This window comes from Thalassophryne amazonica, chromosome 4 (genome assembly GCF_902500255.1).
Source record: "Thalassophryne amazonica chromosome 4, fThaAma1.1, whole genome shotgun sequence".
Taxonomy (NCBI): Eukaryota; Metazoa; Chordata; class Actinopteri; order Batrachoidiformes; family Batrachoididae; genus Thalassophryne; species Thalassophryne amazonica.
In genome coordinates, this window is record NC_047106.1 from 79,937,635 (window position 1) to 79,957,250 (window position 19,616).

The window sequence follows — 19,616 nt, forward strand, 5'->3', positions numbered from 1 at the left end:
CCTGGTCCCAAGTGGTTGGCTCTCACTGCGGTATTGTATCACTTCCTGTTCCGGAGCACAGCGGTGTTTTTCTGTATCTGTTAGCTGTTTAATCTGCGCAGTTAGATTGATCTAGTTATCTAGATTATGATTTGTTTCCCAGTGTAATCTTTACGTGCCTTAACTAAAGCACTCATTCTGCTGAATCACCTCTAAATTATTTACACATTATTCACTTTGCGTGTTTTTAGGAATCCGCTAGCTTAGCGTAGCTACTAGCTCTTAGCCGATTTAGCATGGCGGCTTCTCCTGTCTCTCCCGCACTTTTCTGCTCTGGGTGTGAAATGTTTAGTTATTCCTCGGCCTCCTTTAGCAGTAATGGTACTTGTAATAAGTGTAGCTTATTCGTAGCTTTGGAGGCCAGGCTGGGCGAATTGGATACTCGGCTCCGCACCGTGGAAAATTCTACAGCTAGCCAGGCCCCTGTAGTCGGTGCGGACCAAGGTAGCTTAGCCGCCGTTAGTTCCCCCCTGGCAGATCCCGAGCAGCCGGGAAAGCAGGCTGACTGGGTGACTGTGAGGAGGAAGCGTAGCCCTAAACAGAAGCCCCGTGTACACCGCCAACCCGTTCACATTTCTAACCGTTTTTCCCCACTCGACGACACACCCGCCGAGGATCAAACTCTGGTTATTGGCGACTCTGTTTTGAGAAATGTGAAGTTAGCGACACCAGCAACCATAGTCAATTGTCTTCCGGGGGCCAGAGCAGGCGACATTGAAGGAAATTTGAAACTGCTGGTTAAGGCTAAGCGTACATTTGGTAAGATTGTAATTCACGTCGGCAGTAATGACACCCGGTTACGCCAATCGGAGGTCACTAAAATTAACATTAAATCGGTGTGTAACTTTGCAAAAACAATGTCGGACTCTGTAGTTTTCTCTGGGCCCCTCCCCAATCAGACCGGGAGTGACATGTTTAGCCGCATGTTCTCCTTGAATTGCTGGCTGTCTGAGTGGTGTCCAAAAAATGAGGTGGGCTTCATAGATAATTGGCAAAGCTTCTGGGGAAAACCTGGTCTTGTTAGGAGAGACGGCATCCATCCCACTTTGGATGGAGCAGCTCTCATTTCTAGAAATCTGGCTAATTTTCTTAAATCCTCCAAACCGTGACTATCCAGGGTTGGGACCAGGAAGCAGAGTTGTAGTCTTACACACCTCTCTGCAGCTTCTCTCCCCCTGCCATCCCCTCATTACCCCATCCCCGTAGAGACGGTGCCTGCTCCCAGACTACCAATAACCAGCAAAAATCTATTTAAGCATAAAAATTCAAAAAGAAAAAATAATATAGCACCTTCAACTGCACCACAGACTAAAACAGTTAAATGTGGTCTATTAAACATTAGGTCTCTCTCTTCTAAGTCCCTGTTGGTAAATGATATAATAATTGATCAACATATTGATTTATTCTGCCTAACAGAAACCTGGTTACAGCAGGATGAATATGTTAGTTTAAATGAGTCAACACCCCCGAGTCACACTAACTGTCAGAATGCTCGTAGCACGGGCCGGGGCGGTGGATTAGCAGCAATCTTCCATTCCAGCTTATTAATTAATCAAAAACCCAGACAGAGCTTTAATTCATTTGAAAGCTTGTCTCTTAGTCTTGTCCATCCAAATTGGAAGTCCCAAAAACCAGTTTTATTTGTTATTATCTATCGTCCACCTGGTCGTTACTGTGAGTTTCTCTGTGAATTTTCAGACCTTTTGTCTGACTTAGTGCTTAGCTCAGATAAGATAATTATAGTGGGCGATTCTAACATCCACACAGATGCTGAGAATGACAGCCTCAACACTGCATTTAATCTATTATTAGACTCTATTGGCTTTGCTCAAAAAGTAAATGAGTCCACCCACCACTTTAATCATATCTTAGATCTTGTTCTGACTTATGGTATGGAAATAGAAGACTTAACAGTATTCCCTGAAAACTCCCTTCTGTCTGATCATTTTTTAATAACATTTACATTTACTCTGATGGACTACCCTGCAGTAGGGAATAAGTTTCATTACACTAGAAGTCTTTCAGAAAGCGCTGTAACTAGGTTTAAGGATATGATTCCTTCTTTATGTTCTCTAATGCCATATAACAACACAGTGCAGAGTAGCTACCTAAACTCTGTAAGGGAGATAGAGTATCTCGTCAATAGTTTTACATCCTCATTGAAGACAACTTTGGATGCTGTAGCTCCTCTGAAAAAGAGAGCTTTAAATCAGAAGTGTCTGACTCCATGGTATAACTCACAAACTCGTAGCTTAAAGCAGATAACCCGTAAGTTGGAGAGGAAATGGCGTCTCACTAATTTAGAAGATCTTCACTTAGCCTGGAAAAAGAGTCTGTTGCTCTATAAAAAAGCCCTCCGTAAAGCTAGGACATCTTTCTACTCACCACTAATTGAAGAAAATAAGAACAACCCCAGGTTTCTTTTCAGCACTGTAGCCAGGCTGACAAAGAGTCAGAGCTCTATTGAGCTGAGTATTCCATTATCTTTAACTAGTAATGAGTTCATGACTTTCTTTGCTAACAAAATTTTAACTATTAGAGAAAAAATTACTCATAACCATCCCAAAGACGTATCGTTATCTTTGGCTGCTTTCAGTGATGCCGGTATTTGGTTAGACTCTTTCTCTCCGATTGTTCTGTCTGAGTTATTTTCATTAGTCACTTCATCCAAACCATCAACATGTTTATTAGACCCCATTCCTACCAGGCTGCTCAAGGAAGCCCTACCATTATTTAATGCTTCGATCTTAAATATGATCAATCTATCTTTGTTAGTTGGCTATGTACCACAGGCTTTTATGGTGGCAGTAATTAAACCATTACTTAAAAAGCCATCACTTGACCCAGCTATCTTAGCTAATTATAGGCCAATCTCCAACCTTCCTTTTCTCTCAAAAATTCTTGAAAGGGTAGTTGTAAAACAGCTAACTGATCATCTGCAGAGGAATGGTCTATTTGAAGAGTTTCAGTCAGGTTTTAGAATTCATCATAGTACAGAAACAGCATTAGTGAAGGTTACAAATGATCTTCTTATGGCCTCGGACAGTGGACTCATCTCTGTGCTTGTTCTGTTAGACCTCAGTGCTGCTTTTGATACTGTTGACCATAAAATTTTATTACAGAGATTAGAGCATGCCATAGGTATTAAAGGCACTGCGCTGCGGTGGTTTGAATCATATTTGTCTAATAGATTACAATTTGTTCATGTAAATGGGGAATCTTCTTCACAGACTAAAGTTAATTATGGAGTTCCACAAGGTTCTGTGCTAGGACCAATTTTATTCACTTTATATATGCTTCCCTTAGGCAGTATTATTAGACGGTATTGCTTAAATTTTCATTGTTACGCAGATGATACCCAGCTTTATCTATCCATGAAGCCAGAGGACACACACCAATTAGCTAAACTGCAGGATTGTCTTACAGACATAAAGACATGGATGACCTCTAATTTCCTGCTTTTAAACTCAGATAAAACTGAAGTTATTGTACTTGGCCCCACAAATCTTAGAAACATGGTGTCTAACCAGATCCTTACTCTGGATGGCATTACCCTGACCTCTAGTAATACTGTGAGAAATCTTGGAGTCATTTTTGATCAGGATATGTCATTCAAAGCGCATATTAAACAAATATGTAGGACTGCTTTTTTGCATTTACGCAATATCTCTAAAATCAGAAAGGTCTTGTCTCAGAGTGATGCTGAAAAACTAATTCATGCATTTATTTCCTCTAGGCTGGACTATTGTAATTCATTATTATCAGGTTGTCCTAAAAGTTCCCTAAAAAGCCTTCAGTTAATTCAAAATGCTGCAGCTAGAGTGCTGACGGGGACTAGAAGGAGAGAGCATATCTCACCCATATTGGCCTCTCTTCATTGGCTTCCTGTTAATTCTAGAATAGAATTTAAAATTCTTCTTCTTACTTATAAGGTTTTGAATAATCAGGTCCCATCTTATCTTAGGGACCTCGTAGTACCATATCACCCCAATAGAGCGCTTCGCTCTCAGACTGCAGGCTTACTTGTAGTTCCTAGGGTTTGTAAGAGTAGAATGGGAGGCAGAGCCTTCAGCTTTCAGGCTCCTCTCCTGTGGAACCAGCTCCCAATTCAGATCAGGGAGACAGACACCCTCTCTACTTTTAAGATTAGGCTTAAAACTTTCCTTTTTGCTAAAGCTTATAGTTAGGGCTGGATCAGGTGACCCTGAACCATCCCTTAGTTATGCTGCTATAGACGTAGACTGCTGGGGGGTTTCCATGATGCACTGTTTCTTTCTCTTTTTGCTCTGTATGCACCACTCTGCATTTAATCATTAGTGATCGATCTCTGCTCCCCTCCACAGCATGTCTTTTTCCTGGTTCTCTCCCTCAGCCCCAACCAGTCCCAGCAGAAGACTGCCCCTCCCTGAGCCTGGTTCTGCTGGAGGTTTCTTCCTGTTAAAAGGGAGTTTTTCCTTCCCACTGTAGCCAAGTGCTTGCTCACAGGGGGTCGTTTTGACCGTTGGGGTTTTACATCATTATTGTATGGCCTTGCCTTACAATATAAAGCGCCTTGGGGCAACTGTTTGTTGTGATTTGGCGCTATATAAAAAAAAAAATTGATTGAATTGATTGAACCCTGGATAGTCACGGTTTGGAGGATTTAAGAAAATTGGCCAGATTTCTAGAAATGAGAGCTGCTCCATCCAAAGTGGGATGGATGCCGTCTCTCCTAACAAGACCAGGTTTTCCCCAGAAGCTTTGCCAATTATCTATGAAGCCCACCTCATTTTTTGGACACCACTCAGACAGCCAGCAATTCAAGGAGAACAGGCGGCTAAACATGTCACTCCCGGTCCGATTGGGGAGGTGCCCAGAGAAAACTACAGAGTCCGACATTGTTTTTGCAAAGTTACACACCGATTTAATGTTAATTTTAGTGACCTCCGATTGGCGTAACCGGGTGTCATTACTGCCGACGTGAATTACAATCTTACCAAATTTACGCTTAGCCTTAGCCAGCAGTTTCAAATTTCCTTCAATGTCGCCTGCTCTGGCCCCCGGAAGACAATTGACTATGGTTGCTGGTGTCGCTAACTTCACATTTCTCAAAATAGAGTCGCCAATAACCAGAGTTTGATCCTCGGCGGGTGTGTCGTCGAGTGGGGAAAAACGGTTAGAAATGTGAACGGGTTGGCGGTGTACACGGGGCTTCTGTTTAGAACTACGCTTCCTCCTCACAGTCACCCAGTCAGCCTGCTTGGGATCTGCCAGGGGGGAACTAACGGCGGCTAAGCTACCTTGGTCCGCACCGACTACAGGGGCCTGGCTAGCTGTAGAATTTTCCACGGTGCGGAGCTGAGTCTCCAATTCGCCCAGCCTGGCCTCCAAAGCTACGAATAAGCTACACTTATTACAAGTACCATTACTGCTAAAGGAGGCCGAGGAATAACTAAACATTTCACACCCAGAGCAGAAAAGTGTGGGAGAGACAGGAGAAGCCGCCATGCTAAATCGGCTAAGAGCTAGTAGCTACGCTAACCTAGCAGATTCCTAAAAACACGCAAAGTGAATAATTTAGAGGTGATTCAGCAGAAGGAGTGCTTTAGTTAAGGCACGTAAAGATTACACTGGGGAAACAAATCGTAATCTAGATAACTAGATCAATCTAACTGCGCAGATTAAACAGCTAACAGATACAGAAAAACACCGCTGTGCTCCGGAACAGGAAGTGATACAATACCGCAGTGAGAGCCAACCACCAGTAGAGGCAAGATGGTGTGGCACCATGATGGTGTGGTGTTGTGACACAAAATTCAGTGAATTTGGCGACACCACACCTTATGACTTTGATGTTATTGAAAATAAAAACAATCAAAAATTCTCCAAAATTTTTGAAAATGACTTTTTCCCAAACTTAGTGTTGTAGGATAATCAACAGGACACCACTGTTGTGTGCAGTAAATTTTGTGTCACTACACCTTATGACTTGGATGCTATTGAAAATTTAAACAATAAAAAATTCTCCAAAATTTTTTAAAATGACTTTTTCCCAAAGTGAGTGTTGTTGTATAATCAGCAGGACACCACTGTTGTGTGCAGTAAATTTTGTGTCACTACACCTTATGACTTTGATGCTATTGAAAATATAATCAATTAAAAATTCTCAATTTTTTTAAAATTACTTTTTTCAAACTGAGTGCTGTAGTATAATCAACGGGACATGGCTGTTGTGTGCAGTGAATTTGGTGACACCACACCTTGTGACTTTGATGCTATTGAAAATTTAAACAACAAAAAATTCTCCAAAATGTTTTTAAAATGACTTTTTCCAAAAGTGAGTGTTGTAGTATAATCAGCAGGACACCACTGTTGTGTGCAGTAAATTTTGTGTCACTACACCTTATGACTTTGATGCTATTGAAAATTTAAACAATAAAAAAATTCTCCAAAATTTTTGAAAATGACTTTTTCCAAAAGTCAGTGTTGTAGTATAGTCAGCAGGACACCACTGTTGTGTGCAGTAAATTTTGTGTCACTACACCTTATGACTTTGATGCTATTGAAAATATAATCAATTAAAAATTCTCCAAATTTTTTTTAAATTACTTTTTTTCAAACTGAGTGCTGTAGTATAATCAACAGGACATGGCTGTTGTGTGCAGTGAATTTGGTGACACCACACCTTGTGACTTTGATGCTATTAAAAATTAAAAAAATTAAATAAATTTCTGCAGTTTTTAATAATGGCATTTTCCAAACTGAGCTCTGTAATATAATCAGCAGGACCCCACTGATGTGTGCAGTGAATTTGGTAATATCACTCCTTATTACAATGATTTATTCAATAATTTTCATTCTTTTTTTTTCCATGTATGCACTTTGTAGACGGTCCCTAAGCTTCCGTTTCTCTGCCGCCTGCCTGTTCAGATCAGTGTTATTTTTTTCAGCTCAGAGGACGACTCATATGGATAAAAATAAGGTTGTAGCTCGTTGTCTACCTTCCTGAGGTTAGAAACTAGTGGTGTTTGTCTTTCTACAATGTTTCTCTTAAGATCTATTGAGCCGTGAACTTCGAATCTGTGAATATCTTTCTAACTTTACCCAAGTCATATTGGCTGGTGTTAACAATTCAGTCTTTGTGTATAAACAGAAGTATGTTTTCATCTCATGATGGTGTCAGGAATGTTCACCACCTCCTGCTCCCAGATCACCGAGTATCAGGAGGTTATACTTTATGTCTGTGCCATGCTATTCGCCTGTAGCTGGTTTGTGTCATAGCTGAAGTGCTGGAAGGTGTGCTGACTATCAGCCACACAAGAAACTGAAACTAAGGGGATTACTTCCTGCATTTTTTCTTTTAATGACCTTTGTGTTTGTAATAATGCATATTGTGTTCCTTCCAGGTCTTTCTGAACAGCCAAATGAGCACAGCAGCTTTCCCCTCCCCCACAGCAGAGATGGCAGAGATGAACCGCATCCAGTATGAGCTGGAGTACACTGAGGGAATCAGCCAGAGGATGCGCATCCCTGAGATGCTCAAAGTTGCGCCTCAACCCCACGGCGACACCAGCGCTGAAAACCAGGCAATAATCCATAGTGTCATAATGCAAGTCCCAGAGAGGATTGTGGTTGCAGGTAAATAAGCTGTAAATGTGGCTATGCACTGTGATGATATGATGTCAGGCTGTCACATCATAAATGTATCAGTGTAATGCAGAGGACCTGGACCTACAGAATAATAGCATCCATATTACATCATTTGTCCTTATGGTAGTCCTTGCCTTGCAGGAGGGGTGGGTGGGGGTGGGCTGTAAAACAGGTTGTGATTGATGGAGAGAGAAAAAAATAATAATAAGGCAATGTTTTATCATGTTCCGCTGTAGAAAAACACTACAGTGTGTGCGCAAGACAAAGTTTGTGTTCCACTGTTTGATGAGTTTGTGCAGACATTACAGGAATAGCACTATCCCCACAGGTCACCCAACCCCTAAATTTGGTGACCACGCTACATTTTTAGTGGCCCAAAATTAAACCTATTATCATAATTACTTAAAACAGTTAGCAAAGTAACCCTGGTAACAAATTGTCACTATCTTTCTTTCCTTCAGTGATACTTCAATAAACAAAGTCATTAATGTAATGAAAATATTATTTAAGTTCATATGAATTCATGTTCATATAGACTTAAATTATTTAATAATAACAACAATAACTTTATTATTTAAGTTTACTTGAATTCAAGTTTCATGAGCTGGAGAATCGGCGCAGCAGGGACGGTATTGCATTCACTCTACTGTACTGTTGTGATGAAAAGGGAGCTGAGCCAAAAGGTGAAGCTCTCGATCTACTGGTCAGTCTTCGTTTCTACTCTCAGCTATGGTCATGAGGGTTGGGTCATGACTAGTGATGGGTCAATGAGGCGTCATGAAGTGTTTCAACACACTGCCAAACTGTTTAAATACTGTGTCACTGAATACTGACATCTGCTGGACCTTAAAAATCCCTACAGGCACCCAAGTTGACACTCTCAACTGACACTGATTTCATGGCCTAGTATATACAATAATATAATCTAAGTCATTGTATTCCATTTTGTATCATTTCATACCTTCATTTAAATTAAAATATTAAATAATAAATCATGCGAACATGTAACATAACGTGAAACTCTAAGTGAACATGTGAATGAGGATGCTTGTGGATTGGGATTTCATTTTTTTTTTTTTTAACAAATTATTATATATATAAAAAAAGTTGTTCCAAAGTCTTGAATTTAAGTCTGTTATGCTTGTTTGATGCAACTTCTCCAGCTTTAGAAAACACCCACTCACAGGACACAGATGAGGCTGGAGTGCAGAGAAATTGTAATGACAGCTGGAAGAGGCTTGGATATACTGTCTTGTGGTTGTCCCAGAATCTCAGAGGATCCTGGGACCTAGCAATATTAGCCTCTGCCTGGTACTTCTGCAAATCCTCGAAGGCATCAGCTGTGGCACTTTTGGTCTGCCTGCCCACTTCGATGTCGCGATGTTGCCAAAGGTCATCTAAAACAACGTGGCATTTCAGTACATGATTTCCAAACAACAACAAACAAATAATGCTGAATAACATGCCTGACAACTGCAAATTTTCATTAATGTAGTGACAGGTAAGAGCCAAGTAGGCCTCCATGTTCACAGATGTCCACACGTCAGCTGTTATACTCACTGCCACAGCTTGCTGTACTTCCTTTTTCACTCGTTCCCGTTCCTCCTCATACGTCTTGGCCACCATTTGTTTGATGTTCTGAAAATTACACCAAGTCAAACCAAAAGCAAATGAATATATTTAAATTAAAAGTTAAATAAGTTGAATATATCAACTACTACTTTAGATAATTTCCTCACAAACCTTTCTGGTTGGCAAAACATATGAGGGCTGAAGGACCTGAACCAGTTCCCTGAACCCTTCACTCTCCACAGTGTTGAGGGGCTGGCAGTCCTTCAGGATGGAATTCAGCAAAGCCTCATCCAGCATCTGCTTCCTGGAAGCTTGATGGTTAAAAATGAGGTAAAGAATAAATTAATAGGAATTAATTATCAATAAATTAACTGTGAGTAAGTTGTAGACTGGCTGTATACTTGAGTTCATCCTGGGTGTATCTGGGACTTCATTCTCATGCTTTGCCCTACAATGTCTCAGCATTGAGGAGGTGCTCTTGTTTAGACAGGAAAGTTCTATTGAACAAATGTGACATTTAACCTGCAGAAAATAATATGAATAGTAAATTAAGAGTCACTTTGAACTGATTTTGAATTCAGATAGATTAAGTGGAAGCTCTGAGAGGAGCTGGATGAAACAAGGAAATTAAAACATGCCTTATTTTCCAATATGACATCAAAATGATCCCACACAGCTGAAACTTTCCTTTTTGTTTGCTGCTGTTCCATGACTTTTGGTGAACTTGATGATACACCGCAAAACATCCAAGATTCTTTTGGCAGATGCATCCCGTTGACAGATATGCTTCCTTATAAACACAGTTTGGCCACTTTGGTGCGTCAGTGTCGGTTCAAAACAGTTCCTGTATCGGTCATGTGACTTTCGCAAAGCGATACACACACCGACATGGGGTTTCGCTCCATGAGCTCAACGCATGTGCCGACCCATCGGTGTTGCTGGATCCATCACTAGTCATGACCGAAGGAACTGGAATGCGGGTACAAGCGGCCGAATTGGGCTTCATTAGAAGGGTAACTGGTGTCTCTCTTAAAGATAGGGTGAAAAGTTAAAGTTTGGTCATCCGCAGGGAGCTCGGAGTAGAGTCGCTGCTTCTTCGCATAAAAAGCTGACGTGGCTTGGACATCTGGTAAGGATGCCCCTGGACGCCTCCCTGGGAACGTCTATCTGGGAGGAGACCCCGAGGAAGACCAAGGACTAATTGGCCTGGGGAACGCCTCAGGATCCCCCAGTCAGAGGTGGTCAGTGTGCCCCATGAAGGGGAAGTCTGGGGTTCCCTGTTGGAGCTGTTGCCCCGTGACCCAATCCCATATAAGCAGTTTAAGATGAGTGTATGAGTGAATTCAGGTTGTGCTTCCAAGCATTGTTACTGTTGTCCATGAATTGTGATGTGCAATGCATCCAGAAAGTATTCACAGCATTTCACTTTTTCCACATTTTATTTGAAAATGGAAGAAATTCATTTTTCTCCTCAGAATTCTACACACAATGCCACATAATGACAATATTAAAAAAAAAGTCTTTTGAAGTTTTTGCAAATTTATTTAAAAAAAAAACAACGAACAAATCACATGTACATAGGTATTCACAGCCTTTGCCATAAAGCTTAAAATTGAGCTCAGGGGCATCCTGTTTCTGTTGATCATCCTTGAGCTGTTTCTACAACTTAATTGGTGTCCACCTCAGATAAATTCAGTTGATTTGACATGATTTGATAAGGCACGCCACACACCTGTCATATAAGGTCCCACAGTTGACCATGCATATCAGAGCACAAACCAAGCATGAAGTCAAAGGAATTGTCTAGAGACCTCTGAGACAGGATTGTGTCAAGGCACAAATCTGGGGAAGGATACAGAAACATTTCTGCTGCTTTGAAGGTCCCAATGAGCACAGTGGCCTCCATCACCCATAAATGGAAGAAGTTTGGATCCACCAGGACTCTTCCTAGAGCTGGCTGCCCATCTAAACTGAGTGATCAGGAGAGAAGGGCATCAGTCAGGTATGTGACTGAGAACTCAGTGGTCACTCTCCACCATTCCTCCGTGGAGAGAGAAGAACCTTCCAGAAGGACAGTCATCTCCATAGCAATTCACCAATCAGGCCTGTATGGTAGAGTGGCTAGACGGAAGCCACTCCTTAGTAAAAGGCATATGGCAGCCCACCTGGAGTTTGGGAAAAGGCACCTGAAGGACTCTGACCATGAGAAACAAATTTCTTTGGTCTGATGAGACAAAGATTGAACTCTTTGTTGTGAATTTTAGGTGTCATGTTTGGAGGAAACTAGGCAATATCCCTACAGTGAAGCATGGTGGTGTCATCATCATGCTGTTGGGATGTTTTTCCGCAGCAGGACCTGGAAGATGAGTCAGGATTGAGGGAAAGATGAATATAGTAATGTACAGAGACATCCTGGATGAAAACCTGCTTCAGAGCACTCTTGATCTCAGACTGGGGTGACTGTTCATCTTTCAGCAGGACAATGACCCTAAGCACACAGCCAAGATATTAAAGGAGTGGCTTCAGGACAACTCTGTGTATGTCCTTGAGTGGCCCAGCCAGCGCCCAGACCTGAATCTGATTGAACATTTCTGGAGAGATCTGAAAATGTCTGTGCATTAACGCCCCCCATCCAACCTGATGGAGCTTGAGAGGTGCTGCAAAGAGGAATTGGCAAAACTGCCCAAAGATAGGTGCACCAAGTTTGTGGCATCATAATCAAGAAGAATTAAGGCTGTAATTGCTGCCAAAAGTGCATCAACTGAAATAAAAATAATAAAAAGCTTTTTTCATGTGGTCATTATGGGGTGTAGCATTTTGAGGGGGACAAATGAATTTACTCCATTTTGGAATAAGACTGTAACATAACAAAATGTGGAAAAAGTGAAATGCTGTGAATACTTTATGGATGCATTATAGCGTTTCCTGAAGGCACTGGTTCTGATGAAATATGTAGTAGACTTCTCAGCTAGTTAAATCAATTGGCAGCATACACCATAGAACATATCATCCTTAGATGAGGCAGATTCTATCTACATCAAAGACAAACTTTATTTTTGGTTTTTCATAGTTTGCCTTTTGTGTTTTTGACTCAAACAGCATCATCACATTGGAAGTTCTGATTAGGTTTGCTGCATTTGTGAAGGCTCGCATAGTGACCTCAGGGAGCACTTTTATAGGATATTTGGTGGCCACAGAATAACTTTGAGTGGCCATGGTTAGTAAAGATCCTTGCATAAGAGCCTTGTCTTTGCACTGTGACAAGATGAGCGAGGATGTAGTAAACACATTTTGTGAAGTATGGGCAATAAGACAACATCGGGGCACAGCAGAAATTCATCACAGGTGCTATACCTCCTTTGTGGTCCAGTCACGCGGCACTTAACGAAGGGCAACGAAGCCCTAACGAAACAAGAAATCTGGACTTTCGTTGACTTTCATTGGCATCGTTTAACCTTCGCACAGCTTCGTTCCTGCAGCTGGGGCTTTGTCAGGATTTTTAAACTGTTGAAAAATTTGAACAAAGGGCAACGAAAACCTCCATTTTTCGGTGTTTTGTTTTGCTGTCGTCCTTGACAGTTTTTAATTGTTTATTTAGTTTTTGTAACGTTATTGTTTAGTTTGACTTTGACTAGCTGAATGTTTTCACGCAGTGCATAAGTCGGTTTGTGAGGGCTGCTACTGCTGGTGCGTTCATGTGCCGTCGGAAATTGCAGGGCAAACTCAGCCAGATTTTTAAATCTGGGTGTGGGGTCAGTGTCAGGTCCGTTGTCCGAACTGGACCTGGCACTTAAATTGTGCCTGAGATCGTATCCTGCAAAACACAGTTTCTCAAAGCATAATCACATAAAAAGAGACAACATTAGACAGCGATCTCTTTTGTGAGCTTTGCGCAAAGGGGAGAAGCTTCGGAGAGAGCGTACAAACCTAAGACCAACCTTGCTTCCCCTGCTCCTCTCTGCCGCCCCCCCCCCCCCCCCCCCCCCCGGCGCTTGCTCTTTTATTAGAAAAGAAAAAAATCGTAAAAAATACAACGTAGCATCAGGGTGCATTGCGTTTGGGGAAAGGGAGGGGTGAACGGTTGCTTGCGAGTTACGGTTTTCTGTGAAACATGCTCGTTTCTTTCACAAAGAAGGGAGTAAGCAGTTAAGTTTCGATGTCAACAGAGTCCTGAAACAACCTTTAGTTCATCACTGTGGCTGAGCAGTCATTTAGCTTAAATGCAGCATATATGAATGGGTACATAATTATTATGATTGAATGAGTAAATGAAGTATAAAATAATATAATTCAGACAATAATAAACGTAGAATCCTTTAACAAGTCAGCTAAGACACATATTCTTTCAGTCTTGTGGCTGATTTCACTCCCACATCACACAGATAACAGTTGATACAGTTCATTTCACAAGAAACAGAAACTTAACTCAGACTACTTTTGATTACATTGAATATCATGTAAGCAGGCAATGATTAATTAAATAAATGATAACAACTCATAAAATTTCCATCAGTCAGCTTCAGTGGGTTCAGGCATCTTATATAAGGAAGAACTAATCTTTTGTGTGGATACAATTAACAAGTACAAGTATTTTGCCACAAGCACCTGCTGTATTTGAAACAACAAAAAAGTTGTGCAATTTCTGTTGGTACTTGAAGCAGCGACAGCTGCAGCCCCTGCTTGCGCTTATTATTTTTTTATTAAATATAACAGTATGAGTGTAGGAATGACAATCCAGCTCTTCTGTACATGTGGCAACAGGTAGATGATTCAGATGATTATGTAAAGAGCTGTTCTGGAAGGCAGAATTCACGTTGTGGATCAGCTGCAGCTGGTAGAATAACCGCACATGAGTTAATGCACGTTCACACGCAATGATGAATTTACTGCTCTGATATATTCAATCATCTTTACACTTATATTTATTCCCCATTTTGACAGTTTTCTGTTATAAATCAATCTATATATAGCTATACGCGTGTGTGTGTGTATGTATATGTATATATGTATATATATATATATATATATATATATATATATATATATATATATATATATATATATACACGAGGTCTATTAGAAAAGTATCCGACTTTATTATTTTTTAAAAAACCATATGGATTTGAATCACGTGTGATTGCGTCAGACAAGCTTGAACCCTCGTGCGCATGCGTGAGTTTTTCCACGCCTGTCGGTTGCGTCATTCGCCTGTGAGCAGGCTTTGAGTGAGGAGTGGTCCACCCCCTCGGCGGATTTTCATTGTCAGGAAATGGCGGAATGATTTGGGCTTTTTTTCCATCAGAATTTTTTCAGAAACTGTTAGACTGGCAGCTGGAAACCATTAGAAAAATGTATCTGGCTTTCGGTGAAAATTTTACAGGCTTCACAGAGAATAAGGACTGTTACTACAGCTTTAAGGACGCTCGGCATGCCGCGCTCCGTGCTGCCATCGAGAGCCACAAACCACCGGATCATTTCTAAACGGATGGCTCTGTGGATCCGAGACCGTCGTGTGCACTTTCTCTGGTTATCACAAGAGCTGGACATCAGCTATTTTCCGACAGATTTCACTTTTAACAAGAGATTTTGTCATGGAAAGCCGAGCGGAGGCTTCGCGCGTCACGACCGATTTGCTGATGGAGCGAGACAAAGGAACAGCTCCGTTTTGTTCTCACAGGACGGCTTTGAGATGGCGTTCAGACAGCTGATGGTGGTTTTTCCATCGAGTGATTATCTGAGAAATTGTGGATGTGCCTGGACATGCCAGAACATGTCCCGTGAGGCTTCATCACAAATTTTCACAGAAAGCCACATAAATTTTTCTAATGGTTTCCAGCTGCCTGTCTCAAACAGTTTATGAAAAAATTCTGATGGAAAAAAAGCCCAAATCATTCCGCCATTTCCTGACAATGAAAATCCGCCGAGGGGGTGGACCACTCCTCACTCAAAGCCTGCTCACAGGCGAATGACGCAACCGACAGGCGTGGAAAAACTCACGCATGCGCACGAGGGTTCAAGCTTGTCTGACGCAATCACACGTGATTCAAATCCATATAGTTTTTGAAAAAATAAAAAGGTCGGTTTCTTTTCTAATAGACCTCATATATATATATGTGTGCGTGTGTGCATGCATGCATGCATGTATGTGACGCGCGAAGCCTCCGCTCCTCTTTCCATGACAAAAACCCCTGTAACAGTGGAATGTGCCGTTCATTTCCAAACTGGATGCTGTGTTTTATCTGGGACGTCGTCTGACTAGCACAGGAATTGTGAAAAGACGTGGACATTAGCACTTTTTCGGCACATTGAGACAGACGTGCGGAGGAATTCCGCACATCGCGGCAGTGCCGCATGGCGCAAAGCAACACCGTGATGAAGCCTCACAGGACATGTTCTGGCATGTCCAGGCACATCCACAATTTCTCGGATAATCACTTCATGGAAAAACCACCGACAGCTGTCTGAACGCCATCTCAAAGCCATCCTGTGAGACCAAAACGGAGGTGGTTTTGTCTCGCTCCAGTAGCGAATCCATCGTGACGCGCGAAGCCTCCGCTCGGCTTTCCATGACAAAATCTCTTGTTAAAAGTGAAATCTGCCGGAAAATGTTTGATGTCCAGCTCTTGTGATAACCAGAGAAATGGCACACGATGGTCACGGATCCAGACAGCCATCCGTTTAGAAATGAAATGGTCATTCAGCCTGTCGATGGCGGCTTCGGAGCGCAGCGCGCCCCACAGCCGATGGGGGCCGTCCTTAAAGCGACAGTAACACTCATTATTCTCTGTGAAGCCCGTAACATTTTCACCGAAAGCCAGATAAATTTTTCTAATGGTTTCCAGCTGCCAGTCTCTAACAGTTTCTGAAAAAATTCTGATGGAAAAAAAAGCCCAAATCATTCCACCATTTCCTGACAATGAAAATCCGACGAGGGGGCTGGACCACTCCTCACTCAAAGCCTGCTCACAGGCGAATGACGCAACCGACCGGCATGGAAAAACTCACGCATGCGCACGAGGGTTCAAGCGTGTCTGACGCAATCACACGTGATTCAAATCCATATGGTTTTTGAAAAAAAATAATAAGGTCGGATACTTTTCTAATAGACCTCGTGTATATATATATATATATATATATATATATATATATATATATATATATGTGTGTGTGTGTGTGTGTGTGTGTATATAACCCGATGAACCCCACTCGTGATGGGGATTGCAATTATTTCCCATGAACGAGGAATTCCCAGTAAGCGCGTGTCGCGGCTCGTCTTTAGTCTTCTCGGGATGTCTTCATTTAGATAACACAAACTAATTGCAAGTGATATGCTAGAAAAAGGATACAACACTTTAGAATAATTCAGCCTTAAGCAAGATAAAATGCACAGAGTTTTTAAGTTTATTTAAGCCTTCGACACAAAGCTTAGACAAACTGAGTCCTCTAGAGAGACTGAATATGACAACCGCGCTCGTCTATTTATTGGAGACCCGCGGGCATCACTCCTCCTTCGACTTTTTTTATTTATTTCATTCCCAAGACATGGTTTTCTATTGGAAGCGTCCTCTAGTGAACCCTAAGCAGGTGTTAGGCCATTATTTCAATGTGACAAACGCTCCCATTAAAACATGAAGGATTTACAACTGATTTTTTTAAAAGACCTTCAGCCACAGGTGCAGCTGGCCTGAGGCCCCCTCCGCACGTGGCCTCAGCCACACGTGCAGCTGGCCTGAGGCCCCTGCACGCGGCCTGCGGGAAAGCACCTAAAAGGCCTTGGAAAGCCCCTGACAGACTAAATGACTAATAGAGCCCTTTTTTTTGGGTTGAACACCTGCTAGTTCAACCAGAGGACATACAGTTCGGATCAGGACACTTGATAGTTCATCACAGTTCAAATATGGACCTAAAAATTCTTCTACAGTCCCTCCTCTGGGACTCGAAAGAGTCCCATTACATCAACTATACTCTTGGGTTGTTTACTGACAAGACATCCTCATTTGTGCATTGCAATAAAAAAGAAAAACACAGCACTCGACTTACTGATAACTCTGGTGCGGATATGAATATCAGTGATACTTCACACGGTAAATATATTGCAGTGCAGGTGAACCTACATACTAAGGCACAAGGTGAGCAATTAGCCGGATTATATCAACGCCAGGTGACATTCAAACAATGAGTTTTGGTGTAATTCAAGGCACTTAAAATGGCCACATAAAACAAGTTACATCAACCTCTTAATCATGGCAAAGCAAAGGCTTCACATTGACATCAGTGCAACCAATCATCTTCTGGCATCTATTGACGCTCCAACCCATTATACTTGGTTCTACATATTATTTTGTTAAAGCGTCACACATTTATTATTTAAATGCATCAAATAACCCCTATGTTACCACTATTTAGTCAACCAATCAAGAAACTATTCTAAGGTTAGCGCAGCTATGTCTAGTTAAATGATAAACACAATAAATGGTTTCCCTTCATGTCCGTCCTTAAGTCATTTGCCTTAGTCAATCATATAATGGTTTTCATTATAGGCCATTTCTCAACATTTTCCACTTTGTTTTTCTTCTTTTTCAGCTTGTTTTCTAATGCCCGTTTTGGCCAGACACCAAATTTAGGCGATGCATGTCTCTTGAGGCATGCTATAATTTAAGAAAAAGGGGTCCCTATGGTGCATCTTTACTACTAAATCTACAAACACGCCGTGTAAGGGTCCCCTTTTTATAACTTTGCAATGTGATATCTATGTGTATGCATTTAGCTTTATCTGTGTTACGCAGATGATGGTAAGGACAGACATTTACCCAACCTTCGTTACTAACATATATCCTCCTTTGTTTTATTTACACTCAGATTTCTGAAACCAGTCCGCAATTCAAACTCAAGAACCAAGATCATAGTCCGTGTTCAGTGCCATTACGTCAGTCCGCGCTCCTCAGCATTTACTCAGCATCTGAAGTTTTGGGAGAAGTTGGGGAACATGGGGAGGTTGGCCTTTCAGGGGTAGTGGGGGGAGGATCAGGAATTCTGGCTTTCAGACAGTCGTGCAGTTCTCTGATGGATCTTTCCAGCTCCTTGTGCTGCTTGGCCAGGTTGTACAGGGCCCCCAGAGAATTCTTGCCCACATTCAGGGTGGTGGTGGCCAGCCCTAGCTGTTCCCTTTCCATATGCTCCATCATGCAGGCTAGCATGTCCATACTAGACTGAAGACCACACAGTTGAGTATGGAGGCCCTCCTGAGCACAAGAGATGTTGGCATTGTCACGGTGTATCCTGAACAGGTATGCAGCTGTCTGACTTAGTTGTGGCATGATTTCCTCAAATAGCTCATGGGGAATGTGATTTGTGAGGGGCAGGAGCTGCTCCAAGGTTTTTGGAACAGACTCTTGTGGAAGACGAAGCTCTCGAACCAAGATTGCCATGTCCTGTGGGGTGACCATGACCAGATTAAGGTTGTGCAGTCCAGGGGACAGGAAGTACAAGGGGGAAGGCATTTCGTGTGTGGGGGGAGTATTGTTGATGTCGCACAGGCAAGTGGTTGGGACACTCTGGGCATTTAGTAGCCTGTACAAAGCTCCCCTCTGTCCTGGTGGGTGAGTTCAACTAAGGTCCACCCCTGCTGATCCTCCTCCAGAGGTACTGGGCTGATCAGAATATCTCTCCTGCCTTGGGGGTGGAAAGCTGGGGACAGGGCCTAGCAGTGAATTGGGTCTAGGATGCACTCGGGCGGTTGCTGCATATGGCCGACCTTGGCTGCCTCCCCTGGAGGGTATCGTTGCCACTGGCACATGTGACTGTCTCCATGGCATCTGCGGAAGGGGTGTGTTCCTGAGTCCAAAGGGTCCTTCAGGTGATGGTGGAGTCCTCGGGCCGACTCTTGCTGCAGGCAGATTCTGTGAAGCCGTCATCGCCAGGTGCTGGAACGATGAAGATCCTTCTGTTGCCAACTGGTTTAGCTGCTGGATGGAAGGCGGCTGTGGCGACCAATCATGTCTCGACCATCCCTCCTGTATATCCTCTTCTCCAAACAGTTCTGAGAGTCCAATCAGACTTGATAGAGGCAGATCAGGCATAGGTCCCTGATCAGGGGAGTCTGGTCTCTCAGCCATACTCCTGTGTCCTAGTAATATACATATACGTTCATTATTACAGCTCCATGTCATTCTTTCAGATATTGTCTATCCTAGCCCTCATTTTTGTGGGTGCATGTGTGTGAATGTAAATGTGCGTGCATGTCTTCTTCCTCGTCTACAATATCACCAAGCACGGTCCATCCCAGTCCTCCCTATCTGGGGTATACGCCACAATATTAGGGAGCTGGGGGCTGTCGGGGAGGATAATTGGTATTTCATCCATTTCCATATATTCTG

General features: G+C 42.4%; 1 protein-coding gene across 5 annotated transcripts in view; it reads left to right on the forward strand.

Annotated features, from left to right (window-relative positions):
- The window catches only part of mffa (mitochondrial fission factor a), a 59,206-nt gene that overhangs the window by 4,711 nt on the left and 34,879 nt on the right, over positions 1–19,616 (forward strand). For 4 of the 5 annotated variants that reach the window (XM_034168132.1, XM_034168133.1, XM_034168135.1 and 1 more), the window contains exon 2: positions 7,425–7,656. In XM_034168132.1, coding sequence (XP_034024023.1) covers positions 7,425–7,656 — 232 coding nt within the window. Of the gene's footprint in view, positions 1–7,201; positions 7,315–7,424; positions 7,657–19,616 lie in introns of all 5 variants that reach the window. The other variant, XM_034168134.1, reaches the window with a different exon arrangement.